We start from the raw sequence: 14,914 nt of genomic DNA on the forward strand, positions 1-14,914 counted from the left end.
AGGCCTATGACCCCAGCGACTTCTGAGCTCCAAGGAGGAGGACCGTGGGTCTGATGCCAGCCATGGGTAAAAACAAAAGAGACCCCACCTGAACAAATAGCTAAAGGGGATGGAAGCAAGGCTCAGGCAGTAGAGCACCTGCACCCCCCCAAAAAATCACACACGGACCTGTTGAATGGGAGCCCCTTTGGACAGCTATGTAAAGATAATAAAAAAAAAAATAGAACATAACTAGGGGCAGACACACAGAGGGAAGGGGTGTGGGGAGGGGGTGTGGAGGTGAAGCCGGTCCACAGCCCGGCGAGGTCTCAGGGAGCCCCCCCCCCCGCCCCCAGGCTCACCCCCTCTTTCCTCCAGCACTGGAGGAGACGGCTAGACCCGGGGAGCTTGGTCATGGTAGACCAACCAATACAACGATTTTAATAATGCTCTTACTTTAAACGACACGTCTGGTGGGCTCCATAATATTCTTATTGCCTAGGGAAAGTCTGGTTTCATTCCAATAGAGGAGGGGAAGAAACGAAGGATTCTGTTTTAGGTCTGATCTACTTATCGCTTGGAATCAATCCACATTGCGCTACACTGGCTTTTTAAAGACAGAAAAACAAATAAAGCTAAGACACTGTACACACTTTGCTCCTCCTGGTCTCTCCTCCCTCCCTCCGTCATTATATCATTATATAACAGATTTCTCCTAATGACATTCAGCTGTTTTGCCTTTTTTTTTTCTTTTGGTGCCAGTCCTGGGGTTTGAACACAGGGCCTGGGCGCTGTCCCTGAGATTCTTTCTTCTCTCCGGGCTAGAACTCTACCACTGGAGCCGCAGCTCCACTTCTAGCTTCTTGGGGGATTGTGGGGGTCGGTCAGTTAATTGGAGATAAGAGTCTCACGGACTTTCCTGCCCAGGCTGGCTTTGAACCACGATCCCCAGATCTCAGCCTCCTGAGTATCTGGGATTCCAGGCGTGAGCCGCCAGCGCCTGGCTCTGTTTTGCTTTCCCACAGGAGTTCCACAGCCTACACGATGTTTACTGAATCCTAAGTGACGTTTACTGCCATGGCCCAAGAGGGACCCTGGCGTCTCTGGGGCCTCTGTTTCCCTCACCGGTAAAATAAGAGCCACCCTCTGCTCCGATGGGCGCTCCCTGCATTAAATGAGCTGATAATACAAACCGCTGGTCTGGATCAGGTACGTGAGAGAGAGCTGCTGTGCTTCTGTGCCTGGGGGGGGATTGGAAGGGGCAGAAAACCCTTCAAACGGCCTCTGGAGAGCGAAGAGCCGCTCCAAGTCGGGGCACGGGTGGATCCCGGGCTAGCCAGGGCAGGGGACATGCTCGGATCGGTTGGGCAGGAGATGCTCCCGAGAGGCTAGGAGGAGGCAGGGCCCAGGGGGAGCAGGAAGGGGAGTCCCCCAACATGGAAGGATCTGCACGCACAGAGGCATCCCGGGGGCATGCTGCCCACCCCCCCAGGATCTCCAGAGCTGCAGCCCCAAGTCCCTCCTCCGCTCCCCGCAGCGTTTGCTAGACTCTGCCTGAGCCTGAGAAGTTACTCTACGGAACACCGCGCGTGGTCTCAGCTGCCCACAGGACGCGGCAGTTCACGCAGCTCCGGTGAAGCCAGCCAGAGACGGGCCAACGTCCCGCCAGGGTGTGCGGAGTGCAGGAGAAAGGGGGAGAGGAAGACAGACAGACAGGCAGACAGAGCTGGGCCTCTGGGCCAGTCCCGTCCAAATGCGCTGGGGCCGGCGCCTGCGCTGTGGGCCGGGCGGCCTGCTCCTCACAGCCTGGGTACGGAAGCATCAGGGTCCCCCAGAGCCCACAGTCACTCCCCAAGTCCTATGGGGGGCCGGTGCCTGTCCACCGTGGACAGGGCTGGGCCCGGAGCAAACGCCGAAAATGAGAGAGGCCATCTCTCTCACAAAGCGGCCCTCAGACGACCAACCTCCACCTCTCGCTGGCTGAGCCGCCCCGGGGCAGGTGACTCGGCCTCTCTGTGCTTCGAGGGCATGGGCAAGTTGAACCCCCCCCCCCCCGAACTCAGCACTGACAGCGGAGACAGCCCCGAGAGCTAGGCGCGGGCCCGTCGCTCACTCCTGCCACCTCAGCCAGGAACGGGGCAAAAGGGGAATCACCATCCAGGGCGGCCCCAAGACCCGACCTGAAGAAAGAGCTAAAGAAAGAGGGGCAGGGGTGAGGTGGGTCAGGTGGTAGAGCCGCTGCCTGGCAGGGGTGAGGACCCAAGTTCAAACTCAAGCACTACTGCGTAGATGGATCGTATAGAGATAGAGAGATATAGTTGATAGACGATAGGTAAGAGGGTAGACGATGGGTCAGATGATAGATGACTGATCGATGACTGGTAGATGATTGGTGGATGATGGCTAATCGATGGTAGATAGATAATTGATAGTTGATAGATCAATGACTAATAGATGTCAGGTAAGATGATGGATGAATGATAAGATGACAGATAGATACACAGACAGACAGACAGACAGATTAGATAGATGATACATGAGTGATAGATCATAGATGAATGGTAAATAATTGGTAGATGACAGCTGATTGATGATAGATTGATGACTATTAGATGATAGGTAAGATGATGGATGACTGATGAGAGATATAGATAGATAGATAGATAGATAGATAGATAGACAGACAGACAGATAGATACATAGATACATAGATACATAGATAGATAGACAGACAGACAGACAGACAGATACATAGATACATAGATAGATAGATAGACAGACAGACAGACAGACAGATAGATAGATACATAGATACATAGACAGACAGACAGATACATAGATAGATAAACAGACAGACAGACAGACAGACAGACAGATACATAGATACATAGATACATAGATACATAGATAGACAGACAGACAGACAGACAGACAGACAGACAGACAGACAGATAGATAGATAGACGATAGAGTGGATAGTTGATAGATGAATGGTAGGCAATTGGTAGATGACAGCTGATCGATGGTAGATGATCGATGATAGATCGATGACTGACTAGATCGAGGACTGATAGATGATAGGTAAGATGATGGATGATTGATAGACCACAGATAGATCGATGATAGATACACAGACAGACAGGTAGACAGACAGGCCAATTACCCTGTACCTACTCCTCTTCCTGAAACTTCTGCTCTGCCCCCCCCATGATCTGCCTGGACCACCGTACTGGCCGCTGCGCCCTGCCCCTGCCCCCGCCGCTCCCCCAGCCACATGAGGCCCGGGGCAGGGGCGCGTTCCCCAGGCTGGGTCCCCAGGCAGGGCCGCGACCAGGGTCGGGGTGAAGGCGGAGGCCCAGACCTCCCACCCCTGGGACCGGCAGAAGGGCAGGGTCGAGCCGCGCCGGGGCACCTGCCCACCCGTGCCCACCATACCCACCCAGCAGTCCAGTGCACAGAGAGCCTTGGCCGGCAGCACGGCCAGCGGCCGGACACCTGGACGCCCCACAGCTCCGTGCTCCCAGTGGACAGAACTGACTGCCGGCCACAGGCTCCACCCGGCCAGCCGGAGAGCCCCTCCTCTGCCTCCCCGGGGAACGGAGCCCCTGCCCTGCCGGGGCTCCTCTGTGCGCCGCCCCCCCCCCGCCCTCCCCACACACCCCTGCCCCGTCTCCCCTCCTGCTCTTCCCGCTGGAAGAGTGCGTTAGAGTGACCGCCACTGAAGGGGTGGCAGGGAGTCAGGAACGCGATCGGAGCGAAGCTGACATCAAAGAACTTCCTGCCGGCCGCTCACTCTGCCCGGCCTCAGGTGCGAACGCGAAGAAGGGGTCTCGCAAGGTGAGGAGCCATCGAAGCCCACGTCCAGCCCTTCCCCCTGCAGGCTGCCAGCCAGCCAGCCCAGCCCCGCCGCACATCTGCCAGGTAAACAGACGGAGGCTCCAGGCCTCAGGTCTCCTGAGATGGTCTTGAGGCCTCTCCAAAAACACAAGATGCCCCGGGAAACTCCAGGAAGGGCTGGGGTCTGCCCGCTACTCTAAGGACAGATAGGCGCAGTGTGTTTTCTCCAGAGATGATCTCATTCTTTGAACCCAAGCAAGAAACATCCCCACCCAACGGAGAGCATCCTGTTAATGCACTCACAAGAAGAAAAAGAGAACCCATGGCTTCCTAGCAACCAATCAAAGGGGAGAAATTCTGGGCTGGGCATGGTGGCTCACACCTATAATCCCAGCTACTTAGGAGGCAGAGGTTGGGAGGACTGTGGTTTGAAGGCACCAATCTGGAGGGAGGGAAGAAAAGTTAGCAGGACTCCCATCCCAACCAGCAAGCCAGGCACAGCGGGGGGCGGGGGGGTACATGTCTGCGATCCCAACAATACGATAGGAGGATCGAGGTCCGAGGCCAAACCTGGGGGTAACTAAAGAGAAAGAGCTAAGGGTGTGACTCGAGTGGTAGAGCACCTGCCTAGCTAGTGCCTGGCCTCGAGTTCGAACCGCAGCCCAGGAGTCCCTCACACAGATCCGGTCATGTCTGGACCCAAGGACTCCCCACAGCCCCCAGCCTGGTCCTGCAGCTCTCCGTGTGGGCCACCAGGGTAGGGGGGAGCCCCAGCAGCCCCCCCCCCGCCAGGGGGCCCACTGGCATCTTCCAAGCTGTGGCCCATTCCACCCTTTGTCCAGAAAGAGCCAGGCGGTCATCCCTGAGTGTCCACCGAGTTCCAGAAACTTCCCAGCCATCCTGTGACTTAATCCCGGCCGTGTTTCACAGCCACACCTCCCACAGCACCTGGCTTGGTGAAAATGAGACCCAGAGAAACTACGTACGTCACTGACTCAAAGGTCTAAAGTGAAAAGGTACGAGTGAGGATTGGCGGGCCTGGGGCTGGGACCCGGGTGTGTCACTCGACTCCACGGCCCCCTCCACGCCCGAGACCTCCGCCTGGGCACTGCGGTGAAATCCAGTGGGTTTGCTGTGACCCTAAGAAGAGGTAGCAGGTGCAATGGTGGATCTACCCGGATCCTTGGTCTAGTGCCCTCTGGTGGCCCCACGCGGAAGTGGCGTCCATGTGCTGGGGGCTCCTAGGGAGGCCGCTGGCAGAGGCCTCCTGGATGAAGACATTAAGGCTCGGAGTCGCAGGGTAACTGGCCTACGTCTGCGGGGATGGGCGGAGGCGGGAACCACGGTCCCACCGAGGAAGTCCGAACTTCCTCGTGTTCCTGCCGGCAGCTGGGGGGGGGGGGAACCCATGTCCCGTCATCCCAGCTACTCGGGTGGCTGAGATCGGAGGACCACGGGTCCAAACCAGCCAGGAAAGTCCCTGAGACTCTTCATCTCCAAAAGAGAAGTGGCCGTGTGGCTCAAGTGGGAGAGCCTTGAACAACAACCAAAAAAAAAAAAATTCACGAACAACACCCACATCCTGAGTTCAAGTCCCAGGACCAGCACAAAAGGAAAAGAAACCATGTGGGCAGACACCCCAGGTCAGCAGGAGGGAGAGACCGGGTCGTGATCCGCTTGCCACGGGTACACGCGGCTGCTCATGGACACGGCCTCCCTCGGGGAAGGCCATTAGCGTCCCCTCAGTCCTGCGCTCAGTGGACCAGCCTGAGACAGAGAGCGTGAGAGCCAGTGAGTGCTGTCTGCAGCCCCGGGCCAGGAGCTGTGGCAGTCACAGGCCTCGCCCAGAGCTCTGCCCAGAGACTGCAAGCCGGAGACCTCAACAACCCAGCCCGGTGGCCACCCTGCCCGGAACCGGAACCGAGGGTGAGGGCTCGGCGGGTGACACCGGCGGCGGCGGGCTAGAGGTCATCTCTGAGAGCAGACCGCCCTGGAGAGGTTACGGGAGGCCAGGAAGAGCTGGCCCCTGGAACGTGCCGGGGGCCTGGCGGTCACCAGCTTGGCATCAGGTGCTGCGGCAGAGGGCTTGGGGGGGAGGTTGGGGAGACGGCCCTGGGTGTGGACGGCAGAGAAACCAACCACAGCAACTGCTGCTGCTGCTGCTGCTGAGGCCGAGCTCCCTCGCCACACCCTCCTGGGGGAGAAAACACCCAGGTCCAGCCGGAGAAGCCCAGCGCAGCCCAGGCTGGCTGTCTCGTGCGCCACACTGCCCTCTGGTGGTCGCACAGCATCTGCGCACGGCACCGGCGATCTTGTCCAGGGGCTGGAAGGTTTGTTTACAGAGACCTCAGACGCGATGTGTGCGGGCGCACGGGAGAGAGGCGCTTGTGCGTGCACAAAGACGCCCCAGACACACGCGCGTGCGGCCCGGGGCACTGCGGCAGGCGGCCGGGATGAGAACTAAGCAATCTGAGATTGCTCCCTCCTTCCCTCTCTCCCTCTGCAGAAGGCTGGGGGGGGGGGGGTCTTTCTCCCCCTGCCCTGCTCCTTAGGCCTAACAGGGAAGAGCAGAGGTCAGGCCAGCTGGGAGGGCCGTCCGGCCGCGTCCCATTCACTGCGCGGCTGGGTCAACGTCCATTCCTCCCTCTGCACCTCAGCTTCTCCCTCTGCACAGCTGGGTTTGGCCCAGAATGATCCTGTGAGCCTTTCAAGACCCCAGCGACGTATGAGTCCAAGCTCTTGTCTCCTTTCCAACTCAAAATCCACGCCCCCCCCCCACCCCCACCCAATCATCCAGGGCTGGAAGTCACCGGAAGTCACCAGTCAGCCCGTGCTTGTTTACAGGCAGTGGTGGCACTGGTTCAACCGAGGCCCAGTGGTCCTGAGAGGAAGCCAGGCCAGAGCGAAGCCGAGGCCCAGAGAGGCTCTGGGACATGGCATGCATGCACGCATGCACACACACACACACACACACACACACACACACACACGCACACGCACATGCACGCACGCACAGCCAGGAGCCAGCAGCAGCAACCTGTGTCTGTGGGGACAGCGGCAGCCGTCGGTCCCCGTGTCCCTGGCTCTACACAGACAGGCCTTCCATGAGCAAGGAGGGGAAGGGGTGAATACTCACTCATGGAGGACGCCGGGGGAGGGGGGGAGCGGTGTTGCCTGGGAACCTGGAACTGGAACTCATCCCTCCGGCTCCAGCCGCCCGGCCCTCCCCTGCCCTGCTTCCCACATCCCCTCTTCTGCTCGCATTCACAGACAGCTCTCAAACCCCAAAGCCTCTATTTGGAAAATGCCATCCAGACCTCCACGTCCACTTTGGGTTCTCTCTGGCCAGGGATCATCAGGGCACTGGCCACCTGGTCCCCCCCCCCCCCCGCGCCCAGCTCCTGAATCCCTTGCCTGCCTCAGCTGGCACCTGTGCCACTACTGGGCGGCCCTGACCTCAGAGGCAAGGACCCCACCGGCTGGTCAAGAGGCGGCCTGGAGAGGGGCGTGGCCAGGACCAAGGAGGAGGTCAGGAGGACAGCTCTGGCCAGGACAATGATCACCAAAAGAATCAGAATCAAGTCACATAAACCAGGTGCCGTGGCTCACGCCTGTCATTCCTAGCGGCCCTGGAGGTGGAGATCAGGAGACCGCAGTTCAAGGCCAGGCCGAGCAAGCAGCAAGTTCCCAAACGCTCGACCACAGCCGAAGGGAAGCGGCGGGTGCCTGTCATGCCAGCAATGGGAGCAGCGGTGGCCGGTGCACCTGTCACCTCCTGTGACGCAGGGACACCGCTTCCAGCGCATACGGGAAACTCCACCTCAAAAAGAACCAACCAAAAAGGAGCTGGAGGTGTGGCTCCAGTGGTAGAGCACCCACCCCGCAAACACCAGGCCCTCACGGAGTTCCATCTCCAGGACTGCCAGAAAGAAAAGAATCCTCCTAGAGCTCCACGTCAGTCTCCCATCATTAACTTAGCGGGACAGCCCTATATTCCTGTATATTCCTGTATGCACACTTATTTACAGGTGCAGAGGAGCAAACGTGAGCAGACAGAAGGAGCGTGCCCGAGACGGAGCCTACGACTTCGAAGCTAGAGTACTTTCAACACCTCCTCCTATGAACGTCCTGTGTGGTAACCAAGTTTCCTCCCTGCACTGCCTCAGTTTCCCCATCCGTATCACAGGCTTCACTCACAGGATTGCTAATGCTAAGCAGCCGCCAGAACCCCGGTAAGGCGTTACTCTTCAGTGCTGGGAACCGTGTCCAGGACCTAGCACGTGCTCAATAAACGCCAGCTACGAGTCACCATACCCTCGGTGCGTGCTCGCTGTTAGTTACGGTGTCGTCAATATTAATAGCAATTAGTTCTATCTCAATAAATGCTGGTTCTTACGAGTTGCCACGCGTTCACGGCTTTCTCTCAATGCACGGGATCCTGAATTTCAACTGAACCCTGCTATCTGATACTTATTATCATTATGAGCAAATGGTGACCGAGAGGAGAGGAGGGGATCTGTTCACAGCTAGGAAAGGCCAAGCCTGGGAGGGAGAGAGGAAAAGAGAGGGGGGAGGGAGGGAGAGAGAGGGAGAGGGAGAAAGAGAGAGGAGAGGAGGGAGAGAGGGAGAGAGAGAAAGAGAGGAAGGGAGGGAGGGAGGGAGAGGGGACAGAGGGAGAGGGAGAGGGAAAGGGAAAGAGGGAGAGAGAGAGGGAGAAAGAGAGGTGGGAAGGAGAGGAAGAGAGAGAGAGAGGGAAGGAGAGAGAGAGAGAGAGAGAAAGAGAGGGAGAGAGGGAGAAAGAGAGAAGCTGTCTGAGCCTCCATGTTAACCCTGACTCTCCCATCCTCAGACTTAGGACTCTTCTGATAGGACAAGCTAGGATGGGGTATGGGGGGTTGGGAGGGCAACTCCATGGCCCTTGTATAAATAGCTCAGCACAGTCCGCGGAGCGCGTATTTCTAACCGGCGTGGGCCGCAGGCTGTAGGCAGCCCTGGGGCTGCCAACCACACGTAGTTGCTGCCTCTGGGGACCCTGAATTTGGAAACACCGCCCCAGAGAGACACACACCCAGTCGTGGGGGGGGCTCCCCAGAACAGGAGGCCACACCCACATGCTCGGAGCCTGCCCAGGATTGGCGGCACGCCTCCCAGGGGAACCTGAGCACACACCCCAACTCTAAATTCCCCTGCACTCAGGAGCTGCAGACTTGGGGGGCCCTTGGAGCATTCTAGGGCTCCGGAGCACTCTGGACTCCGACCCACCCTGCTTCACCCCTGTCCTTGTTCTCGACCACCCCACAGACCCCAGACCTGTCACCACCCTCGGAACCAGCAACACCTCCACACTTCCCACGCGCCGAAGCAAGTGAACCACCCAGGACTCGGAACTCCAGCTACGGCTCGGCCAGTCGCCCGCACGCCTGAGCAGGCCAGGTACAGCCTCCGGTGGAGGCCAGGCCTTTTCCACAAGTCCCCCAGAGACCGCGCATCCAGAAAGGCCTCCCTTGGAGAAAGAGATGGATTTCTAGATTTTGCTTCCCGTCACCCCTTGAAGCCAGAGGCCTCTTCCACCCAGGGTTCCTCCATGATGGGGTGCCACCCCACCCCTCAGCTCCTGTTTTTGCCTGGATTTCTGCTTGGCACATCAGGGAAATGGGACTGATGATCTTTCTGAACCTCCAGTGCGGGATCTCGGTGGGAAGACCATCTTCACCTGAGAGCCCGCCTGCTCCTGGGAGCCGTTTCTGCAGGCCTTGGGCATCCAGATAGAAAGCCGGATAGAGAGATAGGGTCGCTCTCCACCCGGCCCAACCCTGCTGCACATGCCCGTGTACCCCCCCCAACACCACCAATCTAAGTGAAACCCCTCTTAGAAGACGGGGGGCCCACGGCTTCCGGTCCCCAACCCATTCCTTCCTCCGTCTCCGAGTTCTAACCTGGAGGACGGGGGGGGGGGGGGGGGGGGCGCCATGCTGTTCTGATTATGTATAATTCGGTCATAAAAATTTTATCTCGCAACCCCCACAACACTCATATTTATTAAATTATATGCTTAGATATCTTCAATCCGTATATTAAATATTCAATATTCCCTCTTCTAGAAAAGACTCATTTGAAATGGAAGCGGAGACCCCCAGTCCAGCTGTGTAAGTTTCAAGCTCTTGTGGGGGGGAGGGGGAAGCTCTCCTCTCCAGGCTCCGGTCCAGGAGGCAAACGGGGGGGGGGGGGGGGGGCACAGAGCGAAGAGATCAAGGCCTCGAAGGAGGGGATGCCATCCTAGAACGGGGCTGCGCTTCACTCCGTCTGCGCAGTTGACACCCAATGTGTCTTGTGTCTGTAAGTCCTGCCCAATTCTGAGTTTGTTGTGGAGGAAGGCGGGGGGGGGGGGGGGGGGGGAGGGCGAAGGCCACGGCCAGCAGGAAGCCCCCGCTCTGTCCCACCCTGAAGGAGAGACGCACAGGGCTGGCCTGGGGTGTTGCTCAGGGCCTGGACGGGCAGCATCCAAGGTGGTGGAAGGCTCACAAGGCCCCTTGGCTCCCACACCAGGCTCCCACCCCCCAGGTGTGACCCACCCATCCCCTCTCTCCTCCTGCTCCCAGACGCCACCTAGGGACGAGAGCGGGAACTAAGTGTGGCGCTCGCGCCCCAGCGGCCCTGAGTTCAACTGGGAAGGGGCCCGGGGTCCTCACCCCAGGACGGAAGGATGGGTCACTCTGGCAAGACAGACAGACAGAAGACACCCCCCCCCCCCAGACAGGGAGCTCAGCACCCAGCCCAGGACCCAAGCATTTTCAAAACCAGCTTTTCCCAATGCTTTCCTGGTCTCAGGTCTCGTGGAGCCTTAGAGTTGGTGTCCTTGGCCCAGGGGACCCCAGACGGAGGGTACTGAGGAGAGCCATAACACACACACACACACACACACACACTCACACACACTCACCCGAGGAGAGCCACACCCCAGTGTGAAGTGCCCAGGAGGACGGGGCCCAGGGCGGCCTGACTCCATCCTGGGAACATGACCTTTGCCCCAGGACCGAAACCCAGAGGAGGGAGGGCCCTGCCAAGGGCCATGCTGCCTGCATTTGCTGACTGCCACCCGGACAGCACCTGTGCTGTCGCTAGCTGGGTCTCTCCCTGGATCCTCAGAGTGGAGGGGAACCGAGGCGCCCAGACACAGTCCAAGCTCCAAAGGACCCGCCAGCCAGCCAGGACAGGGTCTCCAGCTCAGGGACCCAGCTTCCCACCCAAGAGCCCGCCCCAGGACACCCGGCGCGGCCAGCCATCCTCCCTCCCTCCATCTTCTTTCTACAAGCCGAAGGATTCACCCCCCAACCCAACCCAACCCCTCCCCAGACCCAGTGTAGGAGAAGCCCCGACAGCCCACCGTCCTGGATGCCTTTGTGAGTCAGAGCCTGGCTGGGTGTGGCCGGGCCCGGACCCTTGCAGACACTGGCTCCCTTGGGTCCACTGCTCCAATGGCCACAGGATGAATGGGCTCTTCTGGGCAAAAAGGAGGTCCAAAGGAAGGCTCTCGGCAGCCACTCAGCTCTAGGAAGGGCGGAGGTGAGACCCACACTCCTGCCCTGCCCGCCTCCAGTGCTAAGGGCAGGCGGTGCAGAGCCGGTACCTGCCACAGGCGAGCGGGAGGAACCTCAGGATGATGAACTTGGGGAGACCCAGCCTCTTTGGATCCAGAAGGCACTCCCACGGCCAACCCCTGCAACTCAGGGCTTCAGGCCCTGGGGGGGGGGGGGGGGAGGCTTGAGTCTCTATCTCAAAGTCACCACAGAAAGTCCAGCATTCCACCTGGGGCCCTGTACCCCTGTCCTCAAACTCCTCCTTCCTGCCAGCAGCCCCCTGGGGCTATGTGCTGCCTTTGCCCCCCTCCTCCAGCCTGGCTCCACGCTGGATGGCCGCGAACCTGGGCAAAGTGACTTTGCCCAGTCTGGCCCTCAGTGTCCCTGGGGGTTCACCAGGGACAGGGACGCGTTTTGAGCCCTTCCTCTCTAGGCTCTACCTCCTGAGAAGAAGGCTAGTCCCTTTCTAAGTACAGTCTGCACCAGCCACGGAGGCAACAGGGCACTGGGGAGAGGCTGGGCTGACGGGGTCAGTGACCTATGACTTCTGACCCTTCCCCACTTGGCACGGGGAGGAATGGGGTTCCTTGGTGAGAGGGTGGATTTCGGCATGGGAAAGTCCTGAAAGAAGCACAGAGGTACACAGCTGGAACCCCGATCCCTGATACCCACTCCCAGGTGCCTTCTTACATCGATCTAATGCCAAAGAGGGCAGAGGCCACCTCCAGGAGGCTGAGGAGACCAGCCCGGCTCTTTCTTCTCTGCCAGCTGCTCCTCCCCAGCCCCGGCATGGCCACCGGGGGCCTACGTGATTGTAACATCCCTGCCTTCCCGGCCCACGGCATCACCAGACGCGCAGGCTCTCCGAGTCGGGGGGGACCAGCCCACACTGCTCAGTGGCTCCTGGGAACCCATCCTGGGCACACTCTCAGCAGCCCCTGGGCCCCACGTAATCTTCCGGAACAACCCCATGTCCAGCTTGGCAGCCCCAAGATCAGCGGCTAACTTCCCTCCCTCCACCCACAGCCCCCACCCCAGCATGCACTTCAAGGCCCCGGGGTGTCTCTACCAGCCCTCCTCCCTGCCGTCAGGCTGGACAGTGTGGCCCACAAGAGGGACACACACACACACACACACACACACACACACACGGGGTTCCTCTCCCCTGCCCCTCGGCTGTCCGTCTGTCTCGTCATCCATGGCCAGGCTGAAGGCAGTGGGAATTGAGTGCTGCACTGAGATATGGGGTCCAGCTTGTCTCGGCAGGGCCGGGAGTCAGGGACCGGCAGAGCTGCCCCGTTCCCCAGCCCCACAGCTGCCAGGAGCCAGCCAGGAAGGCTGGCGGGCTGGGGCTTTGGGGGAGGGGGAACAGGACCGCGATTCTGCCCCGGGCTTTGCAGCCCAGTCACCCGGGCAGAAGAGGGGAGGGCCAACTCAGAGAGCAGCCGCTGCTGCCACCGCGGGGACCCGGTCTGCCCAGAAAGCAAAGCGCCACCCCGAATGCCTTCCTCCCACCCTCTCCCGGCGGCCTCCCCGAGCCTGAGGCTCCCAAGGGACAGAGACCTTGAAGGAAACAGACAGGGCGCTGTCCTCCGCCAGTGTGGCAGGGTGGGAGATGGGGAGGGGGGAGAGGGGGTCACCTGGAGGAGGGCCGGAAGGATGGACAGTTTCCCCTGAGTGTTTGCTTTCGCCCTTTTCTATGCATCTGACCCCCATCCCTGCTACAGCAAAAGAGCAAGGAAAAGAATAAGGCCACACTACAGGTCTCACTTGCTCAACCATGCTCGCCAGGCCGGGGGGGGGGGGGGGGTTGGGGGGGACCATGAGAACACCAGCCAGCCGGCCGGCCTGCCAGCCAGCGAGTTCCATTTCCCAAAGAAAAGGAGGTGCCGGATCCTCAGAGGAAACCCCCCCCTTCCCCAAACACAAGTCCTCTCCTCTCCCTTCCACTCTCCTGACTCGAAATTACCCATGGCAGTTGCCAAAGTCCAAGCCCAAGAAGGCTCTGCAGGCAGACAGACAGACAGACAGACACCCATGGGCAGAAGCTGGGATAAGGGCCCGTGTATGGGGGGGGGAGGATGTCTCGGAAATACCGAAAATGGGGAGGGGGGGCCCCGGATGGAGAGGGCGGACGGATGGGGAAGAGGGGGGAAAGGGAAGAGGCAGGCATCCATGACAGCCTGGACACGGTGGGGGGGGGCAGCCAGCTCCCAACTTGTTTACTGCCCAAGAGGAAACAGTTAACAACAAATCGCAGGTCCCCCACCGCTGCCACCAAGCCGCCCCTGTCACCTTCCCTTCCCTTCCCGGCCCAGGGTGCCCGGCCCCGGCCGGTGCCGTGAGTACAGCAGCCAGGCTCCGATCTACTTTATTCCTCTTGAGCCCGGCCAAACTGTTGCTATAGAGTGGGGGGCAAAGAAGGCAACTGGAACCCTGGAAACCAGCCCGTGGCCAGCTCCAGCCGGGCAGGACTCCCCCCTTCCCGGAGGGGTGCACACACGCACACATGCACACACGCACGCACGCACCATCCGATCACATCTCGCCCCCAGGGCCGGTGTCACCTGAAATACCCACGGCCGGCCCCAGGCATCTCCGGAGCCACCCCGGGGGCCAGCTGCGGGCCAGCCGGGCGGCCGGGGCCGCCGGGGACGGGAGGGGATGGCCCGGGGTCGGTCGGTCGGTCGGTGGGTCGGTGGCCGGTGGGTCTGCAGGCTGACTTACATGGAGGTGATATTCCGGGAGATGTCGGTGATGTTGACGCTGGCGTTGCCCGGGCTGCCTCCCGAGTCCTGCCCTTCCAGCAGCGGGAAGAGGCTGCCGTCGTCCGGCCGGCGGCAGCTGATCTCCGTCCTGCTGCAGAGGCAGTTGGCCGGGCAGGCCAGCACGGAGCGCGCGTGGCCCAGCCACAGGCTCCCGAGCAGCAGCACCCGCCACAGCCCGCGCTCGGCCGGGCACCGGGACGCATCCATCTCCGACCGCCGCCGCTCGGCGAGAGGAGGAGGAGGAGGAGGAGGAGGAGGAGGAGGGCGGAGGGGGTGGGGTGGGGGAGTGGGGAGCGCAGAGGGGGGGAAGGAAACAAAGACGGCGAGGGAGGGGAAGGGGGGTCTCTCGGTCTCTCTCGCTCCCTCGCTCGCTCGCTCTGCCTTTGAATCCCCGGGAGCGATCAGCTGCGAGATCCTCGGGCGTCGGAAACCATCGCGGCCGTGGCCGCCGCCGGCTGCGGGGTCGGGGAGCCGCGGGGCCGCGGGCGCCCTAGTGGCGCGGCGTGCGGGGCATGGTGGCCGCCGGCCCGGCCCCGCGCGCGCGCTCGCCCGGCGGCTCGCTCGTCCTCCCGCTCGCTGGCTCGCTCGTCCTCCCGATCGCCCGAACGCTCGCTCGCTCGCTCGCTGGTTCCTCGCTCGCCCGCCCCGGCCCGGCCCGGCCCCGGCCCGGCAGGGTCCTGGGGTCTCTCCGGGAACGCCGCGGCGCGCGCGCGCTCGCCGTCCCTCCGACTCCCCAGACTTGGCAGGGTGGGA

General features: G+C 60.7%; 1 protein-coding gene across 6 annotated transcripts in view; it reads right to left on the reverse strand.

The window, feature by feature from the left end:
* Ntrk3 (neurotrophic receptor tyrosine kinase 3) overlaps positions 1 to 14,368 on the reverse strand; it is a 231,840-nt gene extending 217,472 nt beyond the window's left edge. For all 6 annotated transcript variants that reach the window (XM_042698525.1, XM_042698524.1, XM_042698523.1 and 3 more), the window contains exon 1: positions 14,121 to 14,368. In XM_042698525.1, coding sequence (XP_042554459.1) covers positions 14,121 to 14,368 — 248 coding nt within the window. The remainder of the gene's footprint in view (positions 1 to 14,120) is intronic.
* Positions 14,369 to 14,914: the final 546 nt, after the last annotated feature.

Source organism: Dipodomys spectabilis, unplaced genomic scaffold, assembly GCF_019054845.1.
Source record: "Dipodomys spectabilis isolate Male_0828 unplaced genomic scaffold, ASM1905484v1 ptg000233l, whole genome shotgun sequence".
Lineage (NCBI taxonomy): Eukaryota > Metazoa > Chordata > Mammalia > Rodentia > Heteromyidae > Dipodomys > Dipodomys spectabilis.